The following is a 22,134-nucleotide window of genomic DNA, read 5'->3' as shown; positions in this document are numbered from 1 at the left end:
GTTGTAAAACTGTTAAGTCAAAAACAGTATGCAGTTCTTAGAAGTTTAACCAAAATAATGGAATATATTAAAAATTCTATTTCATTGAAACAATAACAAAATTACAACATTGTGGACTTACGTTGTTGAACTTTTAGGCTACATATTGATGTTGAGTACCACTGGAGTGGGATTTAGTTCCTGAATAGTTGTGTTTCGGGAAAAATTCCAAGAATAAACATGTTTTAGAATTAGCCTTTGTGTTACACTTGAAAATTCTCAAAAAATTGGGTTGGTTTCCATTTAAAAAGTTAATTTGGCTTCATATTGTAGAAATGGTGGATATTTAAAATCTGCTAGTAGGATATTTTGAATGCACTCAAAAATAAAAGAAAAGTTCCCCATATAAAGTCTTTGGTAAATTTTCTATTTTATGAGATTTCAATAATGGCACTCTTAAAATGAATACCTATAGGGATATAGTTAGTGAATCTTATTCAATGGCAATTTCATTGATGTTTTCTCTATACCCTTAAAAAAATGGTTCTTGAACCTCACAGTTCCTGCTTCTCTTGCAAGTAAAAAATATATTATCAGTAGATCTTATGTAAATTAATTTAATCACATGCAACATTTGTATATATTGAAAAAAAAAAAAAATATATATATATATATATATAATCTGTTGCAATGTTATCTAAATGTTCTCCTTAATTTTATTTAACTATGTTTCTTGAGAATTTCCTATTTCTTTACATTTGCTGCTGCATTCCTGCCTAATACTGTTATTTTTCAATTACAATAATGGTATTACAATTTAACGTTATTTTTGTCACAAATTTTCTTAAGAACTACCTTTACTCAACTGTTAGTATTAGCTGTTAGCTAGCTAGTATATATTAATGTTAAGCTTCATAACTGATGTTATAGGCCAGGATAGTTCAGTTGATGATAGTGTTATTAGTTACTTAGTACATCTCTTTGTTCATGGCTTATTTAAAATAAAATATTATATTTAAAATAAATATATAAATATTATATTTTAATATTTTTGTTTAATAAAATAAATATATAATATATTATATATTAAAACATTGTGGACTTAACATTGCGTATTATTTGTAAAGTTTATTTGTATGTATGTATATATATATATAATCTAAGCTAAATAAAATATTCTTTTTAAAACTTTACTTTATAATTAAAGTATATCTATGTAGTTCATTTCTTTAAGTTCTATATTATTTACCACTTGAACATTTACTTGGATATTGCCCTGCTCAATGCACCTTCTGTTGAACATTCTCAACCTTAAAGTTATTTTTAATAGAGTTTTCAAAAGTTCTTTTCATTCGGCCAAACTATTCCTAAAGTTCTCTTGCTAATTTTATTTGCAAGTACCTTTAAAAGTTTTTGTTTCCTCCTTTACAGAACACAGCCATCTTAAAAATGTTTGAGTATAATTGACTCTATATCGATTATTAACTAAGTTTTACTTTTTTATCTCCATTTATAGACCTATATGTCATTTATATAATTCTTAGTCTCACTATTGTGTAATTTCTTTTTTTCTTCCATTATGCTTATCCATTGTTGTACATTCGGAAGCCTTTTAGCCGTCCACTATAAATCATTCATAATTACAAAATTAATATTTTGTGGTGTGAACTATTCTTGCATTAATCAGTAGTATAAATATGAACTGGAGTTATGATACATTATCATGTTCTGTGTCAATTAATTCAATTTATTTAATTATTGTTTTCTCCTTTTTTTTTTTAGTTACTGAAGAAAAAAATAGTACTGTAAATTCTTTTAATGAATTAGAATTAGAAAGTTCTAATAATACAACTGAATCCTTAAGTAATGTGAAAAATGAATCAAGTACAGTTTCAGAAAAAAATAAATCTCAAAATAGAATTGCAAAAGATAATAGAAAATGTCGTAGGGATGTTACTAGCAATGAAAATAAAATAAAAACGCATGTTGGTGGTGCTAAAAATAAAAATAGTTCATTTTTAAAAAAATGGACTCTGATTAAAGAGGCAGATAGTGTTATTTTAAAAGGTTATTTATATTCCCCGTAAGTATTTTCATCTGTATGTTTTTGATTTTATTTACTTGCTTATTAATTTGCTTGCTTGAATTTTTATTTTACTTGTATCATTATTATGTAATTCTTGCGTTTGAAAACTTATTAGTGTTTTTTTAGAGTTTTTTTTTTTTTGGATTTAACTTAATAATTCATTTTGAAATTTATGAAAATTGTTTTTAAAGATTGTTGCGCAGTTTCTTCGTCACTGAAATTGCTGACCTTACTGATTAATTATGTCCTTCTTAAAATGATTAGAAAACCTGATTAGTATGATATGATATTTGATCTGTTTTGTATTAAATTATTTGTAAAGTTTAGCGTGGTAGATTTCATGTTGTCAAGCACCTCTGGATGTTGGTTTTATATATATAAAAACTAACCATTGGGGAATCATTTTATGACTGTGAATAAAATTTGCATATGGTGGTCGATCTTTGTTTCTATGAGGTGATTTGCAAAGATTGATTTCATAATGTGCAGTAATTTGTGTGTATTTATGTGTATGAATACACATGAATAATTAACGACAGCATTCAAATTTTTCTTTATTCCATAAAAACTAAGCTCTCTAAATGGAGTTGAACAACATAAAATTTACAAAAATATTGAAGTTTAAAAAAACAAAATTTTAAATGAACAAATACAGAACAGATTATGTAACTATATACTAAACTGATCTCTTAACTGCCTTAAAATGAGTACCATCAACAGTGCTACTCTTAAATCCACTGATAAAGGGGTCATGTAATTAGCTATGAAAAGATCTGGAAGTACAATTTTCATATGTAATGGATTCCATATTATCTGAACTAATGGGACTGATCTGATATCAGATAATTATTCCTGAGTTTTAAATAAATGGCAAGTTCCTTTAGAAAAAAAATGTCAAATTTTTGAACTGTTTCAAATTTTTCAACTGTTGATGCAAGCATCTGTGTGTAGATGTGTTATGAAGAAGAACAGTCCCTGATCTCAGCATTTCCCGTTGTCAGTTTTGAATTGTATGCAGTTTAGAAAGTGTTTCATAATAGACTTCTGATGTGATGGATGTTAATACCTAGATCCTTCAGTATTTTAAAAAAAATGTTACATGTAGGTTGAAATAAGGTAGGTGATAACAAAAGAGTGGTGAAACTGTGCTGAGGAAAAGTGGAGTTATAAGAGCTCCATCTTTTAATTTAATTTGGTTGCACTTGTACAAAATTACTTAATTTACTGATATATATATATATATATCAGAATATATTGCTTCAGGATATTGTAGTGCTTTGTTATTGGTTTATATCTTGTTTAGATGTCTTGAAGTAAGTAGGTGATGAATGAATTTGTAAGTACGCCTTAGATAGAATTTAATAAAAGAAATAATGTGCTGAAGCTAATATTGTAGATAGATATTTTTAGAATAAAAGCAAATATTTTTTTAATAGACTTCTGACACTAGTATTTGTAAACGGTAAAGAACTGCCAACTACATGCAGCCTAATACCTTAATGTTAATTGATAATTCATTGCAGTTAGGATAATAAACATAATTATAAGTTACTGGTTAATTATATATAAAAGAAAATTAATTGAAACATTACTTCTGTATTATGTAATCAATCACAAATGTGAATAATACTAAAAGCAATCTTGGAATAAGTCATGATCTCTAAAGCACTGAGCAATAAGTTGTCAGTAGTGTTGTTCAATGACATAATTTTCTAAATTTTGAGCAGGATTGTATATTACACTTTTCCCAACAAGGATGGTAGTTTTAGTTACATATATCTACAAGTTTTTTTAACCTGAGTTTGAGATTATTCACCATTGTTTGAAATTTGTTATCTTTCTTATATTTGAATTTTTTACTCATCAGGAAACAATGTTCTTTTAGTGGTTAAATTTTTACTATGTGCTTACCTGCTCAGAAGTTCATTTATAAAGTTATTTGCATAATGTACAGAATGACAGGATGTAATATTAAATCGTAATTCAAGGGAAATATATTTAAGAAAAAATACCATATTAACTTGTGTATGGCACACACCTTTTATCTTAAAAACAAACATGAAATTTATGTTGTGTGTGTGATATGCGGGGACTTCCAAATATCTGTATTTATCATTGTATTACATATTGAGGTGTAATATACAATATTAATATAAAAAAAATTGTGTGTTTTAATAATGTGATTTCACTTCGGTACTAAATGAGTCACTTCCGTTATGTGGGGTATGTTGTAATTGTCTTTTACAGAGATAAATTTTTGTTTATCTCTGCATTAACTGTTATTATAACATTTGTTATTATTCATCATCCTGTATTATTTTATACCTCACAACTCTCTGTTAAATACATAACAGTATTCATTTCTTTTATTTGAGTGAAGGTAGTTTATGACTGTACTTTATGCTTATATTAAGTTTTCCAATTTGTACTTAAATTAATAAAGAGTTCTGTTAAACGTTTGCAATCATTTTTTGGTTTGTGAAAAATTACAAATTATTCACTTAACTGAGAAAATCTGTAATTGTGCGGTATGCCATAAATTCTATATTCTGAAATCATGTATAAGGAATTGAAGAAAAATGAGAGCAGCTTATGGATAGTAGTAAAAGTAGAAGAGTATTTGATGACAGAATTTGGAAGTTTCCTGAAGTAGAACACAGTTCTTCAAAAAAATTGTTTTTTGAATAGGTATGAAGTATCAATAAGAAAACATACACTAATTGTCAATGTTTGCTGGATGCCTTTGAGCAAAATATTATTGACCTTCCAGAGACATGTAATTCAATTATTACAAGAAAATAACTTTTGAATGGGCAGATAAGAAATTCTGATCAAACACCAGTTTTCTTTGACATTCCAGCAGATCTAACTATTAATGCTGTCTGTAATAAAAATATTGTACATGTTTATACTTGTGATTATGAAAAATAGCAATGTACAGTCATGTTGACAATACTTACAGATGCCAAAAACTTTCATCATTATTGTATTTAAAAGAAAATTTTCTAAAGGGTGAAAAATTATCTGCTGGTGTCATTGTTAGGTGCCAAGAAAGAGATTGGATGGATAACGCACTAGTTTTACAGTGGGTAAAATGTGTGTGAGAGCAGTCACCTGGTACCCTTTTAAAATTGAAAAGTATGTTAGTGATGGATGGTTTCCGTGGACATGTAAGACAATAAAAAAAAATGTTTTAAAGAAAGTAAAACAGTGCAAGTTTTTATTCCTATTGGAATGACAACATTACTCCAGCCACTCGATGTCTGAATTTATTGGCAGTAATTCCCATTAATCCCTATTTGAAACATTTTTATTCATAGAGGATGGCGTCTACAAGCCATGAAATGAACTTCTAAAGGATGATTTAAAAAAGCTGAATTTGATATTAATAAGTGAGTGGATCTTGGCTACATGGAATCTTCAAATGTTTTATAAAGAAATTCAAAAAATGGCCTATTTCTAATAGCCTAGATCTAAATGAAGACTGGATTATGGGATGATGTAAACAATTACTTCCTTCTGAAGTTGGAGATTCAAACAGCGATGAAGATATAAAAACAGGTAAGTATTCTTCTGATATCATTTTAGTATTTTAATTTGCTTGTCCTTTAAAATGATTGTACAATAGGCTCTTTGTTCTTTTTTTGTTGCTGTCATGCCTGCTAGCCTATGTGTATTTTTTGCAGTGTTTATCAGTGTACCATAATTTTTCTATAATGTGGTATTTAATGACAATCTAATTTTAAACTACTTATTTTAGCATTTAATCTTTATTGTACAAAAAATAAACAGAAATCAATTAAAAACTTTAAATGTTAACTTTTCCCCCAAAAAACTACACCATTATTTTTTAGGTGTGCGTCTTACGCGAGTAAATATGGTAATATTGTGGGAAATATAATATTTTCTTTTAGTTTTAACATTTTAAGTAAATGTATTTTACATTTCTATACTACATCCAAACACAGTACATTGTTTGCTGAATAGATCCCTTTAGGCCATACAAATGATCAATTACTTTTAAGTTTAATTTGTCTGCTGTCAGATTTAATTGATGTTACCAGTAGTTACAGAGCTATTTTTTGATAATGGTAAAATAAAGTAGTTTGATAAATTTATTTATTATTCAACAAGTATCGGCTAATAAAATTCAGTAATATTTGTAGTAAATAAAGCAATTATGTTTTAATAACTTTATTTGTGAAGACTTTTACTGTTACAGATTAACTGATACAGTATCAGATGAAGTTACTATTGCAGGGCCTGTTGTTACAAGAAATAGTTCTGTAAGTGTTACTACAAATAATGGATTGTATGTATTAATAGGAAATCTTCATGATCCTGAAAGTGGTAAGTATTCTCAAGATGTTTTTTTTTTTTATTTTTAATTAAAGATTTTCTAAGTATTTGCAATGCTCCACAGCACCAAATCAATTACAAAAAAAGATGTAAACTGGAGAACACTCTTTCTAGACATATCTTATCAAAAGATATTTAAAGTGGCTTAAAATCCATCAGTTTATATACATTATTATCTTCCTTAAGCATTTCATTACATGGTAAATAGAAAAGCTGCAACATATTTATAATAATGCAATATATCATATATAATTCCAACAAAACCACCTTGAATAGTCGAGATTAATAGGAAGCTCAATTGTAAACTTACCAATTTGGTTAATAAGTACTTTTCAAATTCATTAGTTCGTCAGCTAGTTAATATAGTAGCTGTCATGAACTATAGTAGCTTGCAAATTAATTCAAACACAAGATCTTGTGGCTACACTGCTTACACATCCATTCTGTAGGTTCTCAGTGTAATGTGAGGTTATTTCTTTTAAGTTATTTAGCAATTTTCATGTTGTAAATAGTTTTTTGTGAAAGTTTATTTCACTTTTTATTACAGAATCATATTTTCTGTTCTGTGTGTCTTGAATATTTAATAATGGACATAACTCCAAGAAAGCATTATAAAATTGTTTCTCTTTCTGAGGGATACCAGTATGACAAGATACAAATAGCTTCTTAATAAGGAATGTGAATGTTTTTTAAACAATTTAAAGAGCGTTTCCTTTTCACCTCAAAGGAAAGGCAAATGTAGCCGTGAAATAAAAACTACTCCAACACTGGATTGGTTATTAAAGAAAAAGTAAACCTGATTATCTGCTGTGGACTTAAATCAAGAATTAGCAGCCAGTGGAATAAATTTACACACGACAACTGTTAGACACCGACTACTTGGAGCAGGATGGAAAGGCCAGCTAAAAAGCAGCTTTTAACACCATCAATGTGCAGAAAAACACTCTTGTACGCCAAAGCACATGCAAACTGGACCAAAGAAGACTGGAAAACTGTTATGATTTCAAACATACAAAGACAAAGAGGTTCTATACGTTAGAAAAACATTAAATGAAAATTCATTACCGGCTTATGTTCAACAATCAGTTAAACATTTTTTACTAATAAAACAAAATTGGACTGTTACAGAGTATCCTTCATTAAAAAAAAAAAATGGCTGCCAAATAGTAAGATTTTTAAAATGCCTCATTTTTGGGGCCCAAAAACCACATTTGGGACAGGTGGCAAAAATCTGAAATGTTTACAGCAGTAAGTACTTTTTATGTACTTTAAAACCATATAAAATTTATTTTGTTACGCAAAGGGGTTGACGAGTAATGTAGCCAACAAAACAGCTAAAAACACTGTTCCTTCTAAACGTAAACAATGTATCCAAAAACTTCACAACATGTATTTTTTCAGATAATAATGTAGGCCTATTATACAAAATATTTTGATATGTCTATAATGAGTTATATTCTAGATAGTTTATTACTTAAAGTATGACTCACAAATTCATGTTTAAACAAAAGACATGCATGGACATGAATGATTGCATAATCCTTAATGTAAACATTGTAGAAGGTTCAGTTACTGTTTTGATTACAATGTGATGTGTTGTGTTGTTGCTATTGTCAATGTGGTTAGGTAATGTACACTTGCAAGTAATTTTATTAGCAGTGAACTTCTCTTTTATGCAATATCTTTTATTTTTAATTTTATTAATTAGAGAAATTTTTATTTTAGCTGTAGAGAAACTGGGATAATACAAAGTAAGGTGCAATTGGTAGTTTTATAATTTATACTAACTGTATTGTTATTGTAAGAATCCTTGCATTTTATAAAAACGGATTATGAAGTGTTCAGTTGACATTCGCACTGAAACAGTATGTCACAAATTGACTTAACAATAGATCTTCAGTATTGGACAATATCAACAAATAACATTGATATCGTTAACAAGTGGATATACTGAAACAAAAAATCTGTACTGTAACCGAATATTTAGATAAATATTTTCATATTAATGGGAAAAGTTGCTCTGACGCATTTAGCTGTCACACCAAACTGGTTAAGAAATCTCTTCAAGAAATATCTTCAACAATTTAAACAAGCAGTCCAAATTTAAAACTAATTTCAGGTAAATACTGTGTATAAAATGCTTAAACAAATTATAAAAACCACAAGATGAACAGAAAGTGAACCGAAATGTCAAGATATATTTGAGCCTCAATTTATTATAGTTGAGTTGATGAATAAAGCTTGTTTAGCACTTGGCATTTCCTCCTGTTAAGTTTCAAAAATTATCAGACAGTGCAAAAGAACCAATTTAAAAAAATAAAATTACAAAAGTAGCAGAGTCGGTTACCAGTAAATTAGATGATTCCTTTGATTTAAATATTTGTACAGAAGAAGACCAGTTTAGTACCATAAAATTTTGTTGATTTAGGTAGGGAATATGAAGAATTAATAATTAAAATAAAGGATAAAATGAAAACAGTTACAGCAACCCAAAAAAAAATTAATATTTTAAGTTTATTACCAAGCAGCTGGAACATTCAAACATTCAAAATGAGTTTAGCGTTAGTATTTAGCCCATCAATCCAAACAATTAGTTAAAACAAGTGGAATTTTGCCACAAATCAGCAAAAAGAAAAACCCAGTTGTGTAATTGATGAAAATTTTATTTAATGTGACCAAGATTTTTATCAGAATGATGAGCATAGCCGAATGATGCCAAGCCAGAAGGATCATGTCTCTGTACACGATCCTTCTTGCTGATGAGAAGAAAATTTTTATTCAAAAAAGGCTTATCTTATGCAACTTAAAAGAACTGTACACAGCCTTCATCAAAATGTAAAACTCTTATCTACTCTAAAAATGAAATTTGATTGTAAAATTCTCCTTCCAACCTTGGTATATGATATAGAAAATGAAACGTGCATGCTGTCACAATGTGAAAAATTTCCAGGCACTAATGAAGTTCTCAGATTACTACAAGAGAGATAGGATGATTTTGATTCTGAAATTATCTTCAAACAGTGGGTTTGACCATTGTGAACTAACTACTCAAATTCTTCCATTTCAAGAGTACTTAGATTAAACTTACTGAAAATTTAAATAAATCTAAAAAGGCATCATCATTTTGTTGCAAAGAAACCAGCTATTTCCTCAAATTTAAAAGGGAAAACTTTTGTTTATAAGGGTAAATGTATTTTAATGGGAGACTTCTCTCAAAATTTTCCTTTTGTGATACAGGATAAAGTCGTCATATCACTGGTCAAGAAGTTATGCCACAGTACATCCATTTCTCATATATTTTAAAAAGAAGGAAAATTACAAAACCAAAGCTACTGTGTGATTAGTGAGTAATTGAATCACAATACTACATAGTTCTACTTCCAAAAGCAAGTTATAAACAAAGTAAAACAACTGTTACCTCAAGTTAAATGATTTTTCAATTTTTCTGATGACTCCTCAGCCCAGTATAAAACCAAAAAAATGTCATAAATATGTGCTACCATCAAGAACATTTTGAAATCACAACTGAATGGCATTTTTTTGCCTCATACTATGGAAAAGGACCATGTGATAGTATTAGTGGAACTGTAAAAAGGACTGTGACTAAAGCAAGCCTTCAAAGGACAGTCAACAATCAAGTTGTTACATCTTCTGAAAAGTATAATTATTGTGAAAACATTATTAAAAATATAACATTTATTTTTTGCTCTAATAAAGATGTTCAAGAGACTGAAGAATACCTCAGTTCTCATTTTCAGGTAATCACAATCTCAGAAACAAGAACTTCTCACAGTTATGTTCCAACAAGTCAGAAATGTATTCTGAAATCAAACATTTATGTTAGCATTGATACACAAGAACATTAGTATTTCTGATTGCTTTATAGGTTTACCAAAGCCAAAATGTAAAAATTATGTACTCTGTGATGGCAAGTGGTGGTTAGGCAGTCATTGAAGTCAAAATACATGAAAATGAAGAGGCATATTGAATACACTTTTTCCATCTGCAGGGTCCTGGTACATCATTCAAGAAATCATTTGGGATAATCAAACATGGGTTCAACTGAAAAATATTTTAAATATTCTCATACCTGCAGAGCTTTTTTTATCAACTACTGGAAGAGGACACAACATTACACCAAAGATGAATGAGGACTTGTTAAGTTTGTTATCAAAAAGTGCAAGATTTATTCATAACTTCCATTAACAGGAGTATAATAAGGTAAAAGTGATTTGAACAACTTGTTAGTATATTTGGATTGTTTATCATTTTGTATTTATTATTTATCATTCTGTAATTGAGTATTTATCAGTTTGTAATTGACTATTTATTAATTATCAATTTATTCATTCTAATAAGTTTAGTTATAATTTTTATAATCTGAAAAAAATACGTAACATCAGTATTTTTGGATACATTGTTTACAGTTAGAAGGAACAGTGTTTTTAGCTGTTTTGTTGGCTACATTACTTGTCAACCCCTTTGAGTAACAAAATAAATTTTATATGGTTTTAAAGTACATAAAAAGTACTTACTGCTGTAAACATTTCAAATTTTTGCCACCTGTCCCACATGTGGTTTTTGGGTCCCAAAAATGAGACATTTTAAAAATCTTACTATTTGGCAACCATTTTTTTTTTTTAATGAAGGATACTCGGTAACAGTCCAGTTTTTTTATAATTACCTAAGAGTTGAAAAGTAAAAAAAAAATAGGCCTGTTACCTTAAGCCCTTCATTATTTATTTTCAGCTCAAAATTTTAAAATTGCTCAAGAACAAATTTTTTTAATTAAAAAAAAATATTTTTTGGCTATTCAAGGTGGTTAATTATCATATACCAAATAACATCAAAATCAAAAATAGTGATGCACTTATCATTTGTTGAATTAAGATGGAAGAAATACCCCCTTGTACTAGTCTGTATAATTCAGTTACATTTTATTTTTAGTCCACTAAATAATTTTTTCTCAAATGAAGTATTTTAATTTGTATAAAAAGGATTCCCTTTGTGCTATATTTTCATTATTTTTATTTTCAGTAATTCCTGAAGAGATAAAGGAAATTTTCTGCAGTGGTTTTCCTCTATCATGGAAGAATGATATTAAAAGTCATTGGCATGAAGCTGATGATTCTGTATCTTTAGATCTAGGGAAAAGTATGTTATTTTTTACATAAGTATTTATTAATTATTAATTATTGTCTTAAAAAAAAAAAAAAATTGTAATTTTTTTCGTATTTAATGCTTGTTCATTATAGATAATGTAATATTAATTTTTTCATTGGAACTATTTCATTAATGAGCTTATAATTACAATAGTTGAGATTCTAACTTTGTTAAATAAAGTTAATGGAAATATTGCTTGCCATAGATTGGATTGGTCCAGTTTTTCTTCTTTTTTAAAGTTATGTAAAATGTTTTTCTTAATTACATTTGAAGTCATGTTATGAGGCTAAAGGCAGCAGAAGTTTTTGCTATTAATTTATTGTTTAATTACAACAAATGTAGATCCAATTACGATAACTTTCTTTAATAGTGGTTAAACTTTACCATGATGACATTATCATTAGAACATTTTTACAATTAATATCAGCTGGTCTTCCATTTTTTTTACATAGTTTTACTTTCTTGCCAACTTTCAGTGATGAATTTCATATTACCTTCAATCTTATTTCTTTTAATTAATCTTATGTTTTTTCTTTATTTGACTGAAATACTTTGTAAGTATTTCAGCCACATATGAGTATGCATGTATGTTGGTAATCAAGTTACAGATCCTCAATATGAGTTTACTACTCTAGTTCCACTTACAACTTTTATCTCTATATTCTGAACAAAGTTATTCATTTGTGGTTATTCAGTATGACTTCAAAGTGCCTAATTGATTTCTACAGTGCCTGTTCTGTACTGAAGTATGTAATATTGTTACTATGTAAGGAAACCTTACGTGTGGTTCCTCTACATTGGCTATTTTATATGAAATGTTTCCATCATGAGGTTACATTTCAAATTATTTTATAACTAATTCTCATTTTTAATTGTCTGCTTGTTTATACGAGAGTATATATCTTGGAAAAGTAATTCATACATATTAGTAATGTTACAGATAGTTTACAATGCAGTCAAAATCATGATTTTTCATGTATTAACTACAACAGCTATTATTTTTCTTTTTTTATATTATAAAAATCTCTACATCTGGTTTTTTATGTAAATAATACTGTTAATAAAAAATTAAGAGGTCAAGTTTATCTCTAAACTATTAAGTAAATTTTATCTATTAAGTAAAGGAATAAAATGTTCAGTGTTACAGAAACATAAATATTTTGTCCCCTCCCACATTTGTAGTGTTAAGAATTATTACATCCTTGCTTGGAATTGAAAACAATTAAACCAGCATGCTGATCACTGATTTGGTTAGCAAATACTATTAATTAAATGACTACTATTGTTATATAAAGTTTGTTTGCAGTTTAGAATGGCTTGTTTCTCATATCAACTTGTTCATTAAGTTCATTTAATAATTATGGAGATTGATAAAAAAAATTGATTACTAACAAGTATGGGGCATTACTCCTGTAATATCGACTCCAGTTTCCCTGATATTTCTGGAAGTCTGTTTTAGAAATTATTGGTAGCTTCCTCCGTATTTTGTTTATAGCTTCCTCATCTTAAAAATTGTATTGCTTTAGGGAGTATTTTATTCTGGAGAAAAATTGTAAATTTCATAGATCTAGATCTTATGAGTATGGAAGTTGTTAGAACAGTGAAATGCTGTTTGGCCTAAAACTGCTGCAGAACATTGGGAGGATATGCTCATTATATCTCATAAACTGCAAAGAACTCCAGAGTAGTAGTCCTTTATAATGGTTTGTACTCTTGGAGTGTACATATACTCACACTACATTTATACACTCATACACTCGCATTAACATTTCATACACTCCACTGCCCACATATTACAAAAGTGCCCACATATTACAAAAGCACATGTCTGCCTCTATATGGTTGCCAGTTTGATGAAGTTTCTTCGATAATAGGAAACCAGCTTTCATCCATTACAAAGTTTGGACCTTTGTTAAGATTACATTGTTATAATTACTAATTTAGTAGCAAATTTCAATAGGTTTGACCAGATACTTAAAGGTGATTACTCAGATGGCTGAGCAATTGTTTGCAGTTTAGAATGGCTTGTTTCTCATATCAACTTGTTCATTAAGTTCATTTAATAATTATGGAGATTGATAAAAAAAATTGATTACTAACAAGTATGGGGCATTACTCCTGTAATATCGACTCCAGTTTCCCTGATATTTCTGGAAGTCTGTTTTAGAAATTATTGGTAGCTTCCTCCGTATTTTGTTTATAGCTTCCTCATCTTAAAAATTGTATTGCTTTAGGGAGTATTTTATTCTGGAGAAAAATTGTAAATTTCATAGATCTAGATCTTATGAGTATGGAAGTTGTTAGAACAGTGAAATGCTGTTTGGCCTAAAACTGCTGCAGAACATTGGGAGGATATGCTCATTATATCTCATAAACTGCAAAGAACTCCAGAGTAGTAGTCCTTTATAATGGTTTGTACTCTTGGAGTGTACATATACTCACACTACATTTATACACTCATACACTCGCATTAACATTTCATACACTCCACTGCCCACATATTACAAAAGCACATGTCTGCCTCTATATGGTTGCCAGTTTGATGAAGTTTCTTCGATAATAGGAAACCAGCTTTCATCCATTACAAAGTTTGGACCTTTGTTAAGATTACATTGTTATAATTACTAATTTAGTAGCAAATTTCAATAGGTTTGACCAGATACTTAAAGGTGATTACTCAGATGGCTGAGCAATTGTTTGCAGTTAATTTCATTAATGGAGCTTGTTGAACCACTTTCCCTCACATCCTTCACTTGATCACTTTCAACAATTCTTTCAAAATGGTAAAATAATTACAGATGACATGGTCTTATTTCTGTAAATCACTAAATATTTGGTAATGACCGTTATGTTAATTAGCTGTGGTTTCCCAGATCTGTGACAGAATTCAAGGAATACATATTGTTTATATTTTCCCCTATAATGGAATCAAGAGAAATTCAACAAAGTATTTTCATGGCAACTAAGGTAAAATGGCATAATTCTGTGACTACTCTGTTTAAGCTCACTTTACAATCAACAACCATACTTTGCTAATCTCATTTGGTTTGTTAAAAAAAAAAAAATCAAGTCTAATTTTTAAATGGATATCATATATCTAAACAGGTTTATGTTAAGTTTCCTGGTATTCTTTTAACAGAGATGTGTAGTTAAAGTGTTAGATTTTCAGTATTATCTGCTATTCCTGTGTTACATGCAAGATTTTTATTACATGTAATAATATTTTTTACATTAGTGTAAATAATTTTTATGTTGTCATAAAAAACATTATATGGCAAGATTATAAGGCATTTTTTTTGTGTTGATACTTATGCTTAATTACCTATAAATATTATGAGAGTAAAAAAAAATTAAAATAATTTAAGAACATTAATGAAGCATATTGCTGTAGGTACAAACCTGTAATTAGGCATATCACAGTAAACCAGGATGTGCAGAATTTAAATTAATTTCATTTTGGAAAAGTTTTCAAATTATAAAACAAACTGAAGTTAAAGTTAGGTGTACAGGTAGTATTAAGTTTAGCATGTGCACAGGAAAAAGATGAAATCTGATTAATTGGGCTATCTGACAAAATCTAGGATAGATATGAAATGCAAGATGAGCATAATTTTAATCGCCTGTTTATCCCTGTTTTAGTAATTTTTATGTGGAAAATAATACTATACCATTGAAAATATAAACAATTTTGGATAAAAAGTTTGTTTATTTGGATTGAGGATTTTGTGTGTGTGCACGCGCATGTGTGTTTGTAGGAGGGGTCTCAACTTTCTCACATTCACAGTTATCTTTTGCGGTAAATAGGATTTTATAAATGTGATTGCTGTTTCAGCAAGTACATTATGAAATATCTTAGTTTTATCTGTAGTTGGAGTTAGTTTTTCATTGTAAAAACCTTCCTATTAATCTCAAAAAAAATCCATGAAAAAATTCTTTTTAATCAAATGATCAGATAACTTTTTTATTTATTTTGTGGTTGTAACTTTATTTATGTTATTTTGATTGTTGTTTGTATTTACTATGTTTGTTCATTAAGGAAGAGGCAAAAAAAGAAGGAATGAGGTTAATATTTCACCTAATTCAAAATCAAAAAAAGTGAGTACATTTAAGTATGTAAACTTATTAATTCATTGTTCATTTTCTTTAATTGTTCGAATGAAACTATTGATTATTTTTTAAATGGGATAGATATTGTATTATGCAAATCTGTTAAGTATAATTGATTACTTTATTAGTAAGCTGAAATATCAAGTGTTTCAAAATAAATATCGGGATTTTAAAACTATGCAATATTTCTCAGATTTCATGTAAATGAAATAATTATACATGAAAAGAAAGAACAACACTTGATCCTGATTTTGAAGTCAAGTTCTAAGGTTCAAATCCTAATAAAGGTAGTTTTTATACTTTTATATGGATTTGAATACTAGATCATGGATACCAGTGTTCTTTGGTAGTTGGGTCTCAATCACATATCTCAGGAATGGTCGACCTAAGACTGTACAAGAATACACTTCATTTACATTAATAACTTCTGAAGTAAAATAACTTGTGGTGTTTCCAGAGGCTAAACAGAAAAGAGAGAGAAAAAAAGAATGTACAAATAAGGTCTATTATTTTAATATTCACACATCTGAAAACAAAGCTATCAGAAATTGTCTGTACAGTATACAATCCTTGTTAAAACTTCATTACAAAATCTGATAATGCTTTACTGAGGAGGTTAAGAAGAAAGAACTTATTTTATGCTTTTTATAGGTGCTTCCATTAAATAGTAAATATATTTTTATAAGGATGAAAATATGTATCCAAATTACCAATTAGGCACATATTTAAAAAGAAAAATGTTTAAACATTATTTAGACATTTTTGTTTTAGCTTACTTTTACCAGTACAAATATATTTTTTTTAAATTAGAGAATATGGAAAATAGTAGTTGTGTATTGTTAGTAATCATTAATTTTTCTTTTTACGTATAATTGGTTATTTGTTTAAAATTTGACTAATAAATAACACAGGTCAATAAAATTAAGGAATTTGAAAGTTGCTTGCAATCTGATTACTGATTTTCATGTTATTTTGTGTGCTAATATGGTCACTGTTTTTTTTCTGTAGAGTAGGAATTTTTCACAATACTAAAAAAAAAATTGAAAAAAGGCATACTGTATATGTATTCCTCGTGGAAAATTTTCATTTTTAAAAAGTAAAGGACTTAAAAGAAGGATTTTTGTACATTTTCTTACCTCTATGAAGACTTGTATTCCGTTTACTTTTACTTTCAATACTTTTCAGGCCACATTTTGTGTTCATTGTGTTCAGACCAATCTGCTTGCAGATCGTCTCTATAATGCAACAACAGTAGCCTGCAATCTTGTTCACATTTCACCTTCCCTGATATCTGCATTCCATTTCCTTTATATCTTGGTGAAATCTTTCAACCTGTTCTTCACTTACAGTACCAAAATTTTCAGGGAAATAATCAGTATGAGAGAATGCAGAAAAAGTACCTTCAAGCTTATCGAACAACCCAAATCTTGGAATTTCGTTTGCATGTTTTTCACTATACACTTAAAATTTGGATCCTTATTGTTCCCAAGAAATTTCTTTACGACTTCTTTAAATGCTTTCCATGATGATTTTTCAATGTCCTTGATTTTAGTTTGAAAGACTTCATCTTTAAAAAGTTTACGAATATCTGGACCAGTGAAAACACCTTTCACTTTGGCTTCTGACAGCTATGGAAACTTATGGCTTATGTATTTAAAACACTCTCCTTCTTTAGATAGAACCTCTACAGATTGTTTCATCAGCCCCAGTTTGATGAGAAGTGGAGGTAGGAGGATTTTCTGTAGATCAACTAAAGTTCCAGGTTCTAATAATACCCTCTGTGACTATTCTTTTCTGGTCCAGTGTTCTTTCTTGCCCCAGCTGTCCCATTCATATAAGAAACAGGGATATTTGGTTATTTTCCCTGCTGCCTAAGAAGCATAGAAATTACTTTAGGGTCACCATATATTATCCATTTATGATCGCAAAATTTCAGTTTAGACAGAACTAATTCTAAATTCTCTTAGCATTCTTTCAGATACACGGAGTGTTCTACAAGCACTGAAGCATATATTTGTTGTCATTATGAAGAATAACAGCTTTGAGGCTTCTTTTGGATGAGTCAATAAACAGCCTCCATTCATTCACATCATACTTTATGTTCAACTGTTCATTATATAAGGAACATTGTTACAATAAATTAATCTTCCATCTTCAGAAAAGTACGAAATAAAGACTTTCTCTCTTATTTATCTAACATGAGAAAGAAGTGCCAGTGGCCAGTAAGTTATTTCTTTGACTTAAATCTCTGACCAAGTCATTCAGTTGATGCTATGAAAAAAATGTGGTTTGGAACTACCAGAAATAAAATCATTATCATTGTCATCATCCTGCGACTCTGTTTTGGAGTTGTCTAGTATATCTTCTGGTTTTTTGGGAACTGAAGGTCCAGGTACACCAGAGCCATGAGGAACAGGGCGTATTGCTGAAAAAAATTTGGATATACAATTTTTCTTATTTTTTAGATTGAACCCTTGTACATTAGAAGAACAAAAGTAACAATTATCACTGTGATTGTGTTGTTCTTTCCAGATCATTGGTACTCCAAACCGAAAAGATTTTTTCTTACCTTTTGTCCATTTGGGTAGCTCTTCCGCACAAGTACAACAAACTGTATGAGGGGTCCACATTCATCTTAGTCACCAAGTTTTACCCCAAAATTGTACACTTTTTTAACAAAGTCTGTAATATTTTTTTGCTCTTTCTTCACCACAAACTCCCTGCTAACGTAACAGAAATTATTAGCTGAATTAACAAAACCCCTTGAAGCCATTTCAAAATATAAAAACACAAGGACAGCACAAATGAAATAACTTCGAAAAATGAAAGAAAAGTAAAACACTATAGAAGGTTTCGAAAACTGTTTAACACTAACAAAACTTTTCAAACAATGTTCTAATTGCAACTGATTTTTTTTTTATTTTTGTAGAGTGAAAGGGAGTAGGAATGAGTGAGTCATCACCTTAGCTAATAGCTTGACAAAAATGACTCATGAAGTCACTCTAATTAATCATATTACATCATCATATTAGTCACTCATCTTATTGTATCAAACTAAAAATAAGGTATCAAAAAAATTAACAGATCTAATTTTTTATTTAATGTTTTATGAATAAAATATATTGATCATCAATTTTGAGAATATTAAACAAATTTATTTAGTGAAAAAATGTAACGTGATAGAATTTTTTAACTGTTTTTCTTGAAACAGCACACAAAAATCTTTAAGAATCAAATTAGTTTTCAAACAACTTTTCCATTGTTGACCTGTCTAATTAATGCATTATACGTAATAATTTCTTTATTTTTCGCAGGGTTCTTATGTCCCTATAGGGCTAAGGACATTAAGTGTGATGAGCAGGCTAGTGAAGAGTAAACATTCATCCTATTCTAATAATAAGATGACATTAATAATAGTTTTAGTTGTATGTTAATTTATAATTTAGTTTTCATTGTATATTATTTCCATTGTTTAATAATTGTATTAAAAGTACAGGGTGTAGTTTTTGTGTTGTTTATTTTTAGAGCAGAAACAATACTGTAAAAAATAATAAAACTAAGAATACTAATAAAATTTCTGATTCCAAGTCAATGGAACTACAAAAATCTAATGTATGTGATGAAAAGAATGAGCTTTTACCAACTAATACAGAAACGTTGAATAAAAGAAATTTAAGAAAAAGACGAACAACAAACTATGATAAACACGGGGATGTGGAGGAAGTTAAAGGTTAGTATTCATGCATATATTTTAAGGAAGTCAGGAAAGTCTAAAAATTTAATTTTTGATTACAAAAATGTTAATGAACCATAATTGTTTGTACAGGAACATATTTTGTTAACATTATCAAGAGTATCTAAAAGTGGAAATATTAAGTCTTAGACTAAAAATTCATTAATTCCATTGACCCCTTTATTATTTACTCAATGATTTCTTTACAAAGAGCCAATCCATTCATCATTAAAAAATCAATCGTTCATTACTTTTACCAGAAAAACATAGTTTCATTACAAATTTCACCAAATTGCTTTGAGTGAAATCAGTTTTTAAAAGAGATATAATTGAGAGAACAGAGAGGCCTAGGATTTAATTACTTATTCTCAGTTTTTACAGTAAAAATTTAAACCTGTTTGTTTGACTTTTATTTTTTTGGATAAATTAAAATTTACAATTGGTGTCAAAATCCTGAAACCTTTCTAACATCATTTCTTTCAAATATTCTTTTTTAATTATTGTTATGTAATTGTTACTGAAAAAATAAGCATGATTTTTTTTCTTTATGAGTATCTATAATGGGAGAAAACAACTGGATAGAATCTTAAGAATTTTCTTCACGATTATGACATTGACAGTAAATATGAAGTTAAACTTTTTAAAAGAAAAATCTTGTTTCAAATTATTTTGAAATTAAACAAATGATGCAATAATCTGTTGTGTGAGTTTTCCATAAAGAATGTTAAATTGAAAAAAAAGGAAAAATGAACTCTTCAAAGCTGTTATATATATGGCAAGTACGGATGACAACATTTTAAAAGAAGTGGTTTTAATTTTTAGAAGTTCTGCTAAAAGGAACGGTTTGAAGAAAAGAAAAAAGTGCAATGAAATAAGAGTTAATAATTAAGAAATTAAAGATCTATTATTAGAAGAAATTAAGAAATTTATTTAGATTAAAATACCATGTTTTGAAAAAATACCATAAATTGAACAAAAGTGTTTTAAAGATATGTAACTGAATATTTTCTGCGATTTTATTTTCTCAGAATTTCAGTAAAAAAAAAAATGATCCTGCTGGTATTGGTTATAATTTTTTTGTAGTAATTATTGTGGTAAGTGATTTGATAATACTGAGTGTTATTAAAATAACAGTTTTTTTTTGAAAATTATAATTTTTCATAGATTAGTATGGAGAACAATTTTTTTACAGATATATTCTGTAATCTATAAATTACTATTATTACATAAGTAAATGAATTATTTATGTGTACATATAATCAATACTATCATTGGTAGCAACAGATAAAATGTTGCCAAGATAAATAAATGTCTCACTATAGGTTTTAAGTTGACTTCTTATCCTCATATGGGAAAAGGTATCTGCAAGACAAGACAAGACACCTATGCTTGCAAATGACTTGACTGTAATACATATCTTGTATGGTTGAATGAGACAGTAGTTAAAACATAGTTTTTATAAAACAAAGTCTACCTGTTTGATGGCAAAAGGTTCAAAATGTTGTTGCTCTGAGTTGATTAGCAAACTGATTTTTTACATATTCTTTTTCTGTTGATTATTTTTTTTTTACATAGTTGGTTCTTTTGTATTGGTAGATTAACTGAGGATGTCTATAGTGGCTCATTAAGTCTAACCTTAACCTTTGTATAAAAAAGTACAATACTATGTAGCTTAGCTTAGCAGAGTTCTCTAGGTTAAGCTAAGCTACATAGTATAGTACTTTTTTTTGTCTTCAGTCATTTGACTGGTTTGATGCAGCTCTCCAAGATTCCCTATCTAGTGCCAGTCGTTTCATTTCGATATACCCCCTACATCCTACATCCCTAACAATTTGTTTTACATATTCCAAATGTTGTCTGCCTGCACAACTTTTCCCTTTTACCTGTCCCTCCATTATTAAAGCGACTATTCCAAGTTGCCTTAATATGTGGCCTATAAGTCTGTATCTTCTTTTAACTATACTTTTCCAAATGCTTCTTTCTTCATCAATTTGCCGCAACATGTCTTTATTTGTTACTTTATCCACCCATCTGATTTTTAACATTCTCCTATAGCACCACACTTCAAAAGCTTGTAATCTTTTCTTCTCAGGTACTCCATGCATCCACGTTTCATTTCCATATAAAGCGATGCACAAGCATATACTTTCAAAAATGTTTTCCTGATGTTTAAATTAATTTTTGATGTAAAGAAATTATATTTCTGAATGAAGGCTCGTTTTGCCTGTGCTATTTGGCATTTTATATTACTTCTGCTTCATCCATCTTTAGTAATTCTACTTCTCAAATAACAAAATTCTTCTACCTCCATAATCTTTTCCTATTTTAAGATTCAGTGATTCATAATCTTCATTATTTCTACTTGATTTCATTACTTTTGTTTTGTTCTTGTTTATTTTCATGCAGAAGTTCTTGCGTAGGACATTATCCATGCCGTTCATTGTTTCTTCTAAATCTTTTTTACTCTCAGCTAGAATTACAATATCATCAGCAAATCGTAGCATCTTTATCTTTTTACCTTGTACTGTTACTCTGAATCTAAATTATACTTTTAACCTCATTATCTGCTAGTACTATGTAAAGATTAAAAAAGTAAAGGGGGATAGGTAACATCCTTGTTGGATTCCCTTTTTTATTACGGCTTATTTCTTATGTTATTTGATTATTGCTTCCCTTGTCCCTATACTTTTCCTGAAACCAAATTTGT

At 28.7% G+C, this 22,134-nt stretch overlaps 1 protein-coding gene across 5 annotated transcripts in view; it reads left to right on the top strand.

Annotated features, from left to right (window-relative positions):
- LOC142325386 (uncharacterized) overlaps positions 1-22,134 on the top strand; it is a 78,151-nt gene that overhangs the window by 28,859 nt on the left and 27,158 nt on the right. For all 5 annotated transcript variants that reach the window (XM_075367104.1, XM_075367102.1, XM_075367100.1 and 2 more), the window contains exons 7-11: positions 1,762-2,062; positions 6,288-6,415; positions 11,462-11,578; positions 15,624-15,682; positions 19,220-19,424. In XM_075367104.1, the coding sequence (XP_075223219.1) occupies positions 1,762-2,062; positions 6,288-6,415; positions 11,462-11,578; positions 15,624-15,682; positions 19,220-19,424 (810 nt within the window). The remainder of the gene's footprint in view (positions 1-1,761; positions 2,063-6,287; positions 6,416-11,461; positions 11,579-15,623; positions 15,683-19,219; positions 19,425-22,134) is intronic.

This window comes from Lycorma delicatula, chromosome 5, assembly GCF_047948215.1.
Source record: "Lycorma delicatula isolate Av1 chromosome 5, ASM4794821v1, whole genome shotgun sequence".
Taxonomy (NCBI): domain Eukaryota; kingdom Metazoa; phylum Arthropoda; class Insecta; order Hemiptera; family Fulgoridae; genus Lycorma; species Lycorma delicatula.
The sequence above is the reverse complement of the archived record's forward strand: the minus strand, read 5'-3'. Positions and strand labels throughout refer to the sequence as shown.